The sequence below is a fragment of the Sardina pilchardus genome, chromosome 19, assembly GCF_963854185.1.
Source record: "Sardina pilchardus chromosome 19, fSarPil1.1, whole genome shotgun sequence".
Classification (NCBI taxonomy): domain Eukaryota; kingdom Metazoa; phylum Chordata; class Actinopteri; order Clupeiformes; family Clupeidae; genus Sardina; species Sardina pilchardus.
In genome coordinates, this window is record NC_085012.1 from 25,136,140 (window position 1) to 25,138,710 (window position 2,571).

Sequence of the window (2,571 nt, forward strand, 5' to 3'; positions counted from 1 at the left end):
GTATGTTAAAAGCATATTACTCTGAAAACACTTGAAATTTAGCAATAAATTAAATAGGCTTAGAAATGTACATGCGTTTTTGATATTATCAACATCAGGGTAGTCTACACTATTTTAAGTGACAATATAAGATTCGGACCTTTGCTGGGAGGAAATTTTAGTAACTCGACCTCTTTGAATTTTTATTGAATACCCCTGCTTTAGAACATAGAAACTATTCAGTTTCTCATCATCTGTCTAGCCAAATAGGATTTCAAAACAAGGGAGGTCTGCACTTAACAGCTTCACACACCTTTTCTTTTTCTTACTTTACAGACTTGACAAATAAATGATCAATTCCATTTAATAGTTCCACTTAATTACACTTTTATTGAAAAACAATACATAGAAAAATTTAAAAAAAAAATATGTATGCTACAAACAAATCATTTTTTTCTTTTGATACAGAACAGGGAATAGGGAATAGCAGCATAGCTCATTCTGCAAAAACAAGCTATTAGCAATTTTATTCAAATAAGTTATTAAGGTATAAAAACATCTATACAGGCCACTGTTGCTAAACATTCAAGATTTGTTTAAGATTCTCCAGGCACTTCAAGAGGTATGAAGTCAGGGGCTCACTTTTCTTCAGCTCTGCATCTGTAAAGAAAACCAAACAAGCTTTTAAAATGGATGTGCAATCATTCCATTGCATAAGAAGACAATACTGAATACCAGGGGTCCTACCGTTGAAAATATATGATCAAACTGAATACATGCATACCTTTTTTCACCTCCAAGTACATCTCATCGACCTTAAGTCTGAAGGAGGGGTACTTCAAAGCCACCTTTGCCTTTGTTGAGAGATTACAAATGCAGTTTCCGTAAGAAATACAGGCTTCAAAAAGAGCACCAAGACAAGGCAGTCTACACTTATCTCAACTGCCAGGCTGCACTCTAAATGGATAATATGTCTTACTTTCTTTTCTCTGGACTCAACAGGCATTAGAGATGCAGTCTGTGATTCCAGCGAAAGGTAGTTGACATCGGAGCTCAGCAGCTAATCAAATTACACCATTTCCTTGTAATTCTGTGCTCTTGCAGCCATGTGTTGACAGGACAGAATTGTTTGTGGGTCGGTTTGAATTTTACTCCTGATTTAAAAGCCCCAGAGTTTGCACAAGCCCGGGAGTATTTTTGTTTGTTTGTTTCCTTCTGGGCACACACTAAATGGACAACTGGAGGGCCGCGAGAACCAATTTGTTGAACTGTTGACGAAAAGCGTATATTGTATTGGAACTATGGCTCGTGCCTTTAAGCCCAAGAGCTTGATTAGAACAGAGATAGCTAATAAAGGATGCGTGGGACTGAGGTACCTTCTGGTAGCTGTGCAGAAGCGCCCACAGAGCCGAGGCACCGATCGCACGCACGTCCAGGAAGTCACTGTCCAGACAGGACACGAGCAGACCAACCGTCTTCTCTAAAACACAAAGAGATCAGAGAGAGAGAAAGATCAGAGAGACAGAGAGAGAAAGGGAAAGAAATAACAAGACATTGAAAAAAATAATTCCAAATTTAAAAAAATGTGTGACACCCAAATTATACCAAGAGACCAACCAACTTTACTACCACAAGCTGCACAATCTATTACAGAATGCCATAGAGCAAGAGAGTCACTGAGCAAAATCCACCACAAACTTTCTTTTTATCTAACATTCTATATATTGTATTGCATGTGTGTGCATGTGTTCTTTTCTCTCTGATATTTTAGTCTCCCTAGTCCATTTCAATTGCTGTTACCATTATTACCATTAATTGCTAAGTGAGAGAGAGAGAGAGAGAGAGAGAGAGAGAGAGAGAGAGAGAGAGAGAGAGAGAGAGAGGGGCTAATAATAGGGCAAGATATGGTCACGCTCAACTAATGTGTTACACGTAACACATCTTATCAAGAAACTGATCAGACGTGGCCACCACATATAGTGCTTAAACAGACATCGATTCTTATTTGGAACATGAAATGTCCGAAAATGGTGAAAAAAGGTAGATTTAACTCATGAGTCAATGATGATGATGAAAGTGACAGGTACAGTATTTAGCAGATGGTTTAGTCCAAAGTGATACACACACGGAATGGCAGGTTCAGGATTTGAACTTGGGCTACATGATGCTGATAACGATATTTGATCACTGCATAAATACTAACCATACGTAAATCAATGGCATACAATCAATGTTTATGTACGCATGACTGAGTGAGAGACTCAGTCATGTCTTTAAAAACTTTACATTTGATAATTATTTTGTGCAAATATTCCAAATTTCAATGGTAGCACTTATTCCAATGCCAACCTTTGTTTACTAGTTCCTTGGACTGAACTCAAACTCAAAGCCAATGAAAAGCTGTTTGAAAGCAAACAATTGCCTTTGATTGTCCTTTTCAACGCACCTAGTTGTTTACTGCCATTCTTCTGTTCACTGTGCTATGCTGAAGACCATGAGTGCAAGCTGCCAGAACCCAGCTGACTTCTACATGACAAGACGTCAGAGCAATCATGTCAACATAAAACTGTCCTCTAGCATCATCACTCATAC

The 2,571-nt window shown here is 38.2% G+C and overlaps 1 protein-coding gene across 2 annotated transcripts in view; it reads right to left on the reverse strand.

Moving 5' to 3' along the window:
• Positions 1–349: 349 nt before the first annotated feature.
• rttn (rotatin) overlaps positions 350–2,571 on the reverse strand; it is a 53,861-nt gene continuing 51,639 nt past the window's right edge. For both annotated transcript variants that reach the window (XM_062520750.1, XM_062520749.1), the window contains 3 exons: positions 1,356–1,459; positions 764–833; positions 350–639 (listed from right to left, as the gene is read on the reverse strand). In XM_062520750.1, the coding sequence (XP_062376734.1) occupies positions 557–639; positions 764–833; positions 1,356–1,459 (257 nt within the window). In that variant the 3' untranslated portion in view covers positions 350–556. The remainder of the gene's footprint in view (positions 640–763; positions 834–1,355; positions 1,460–2,571) is intronic.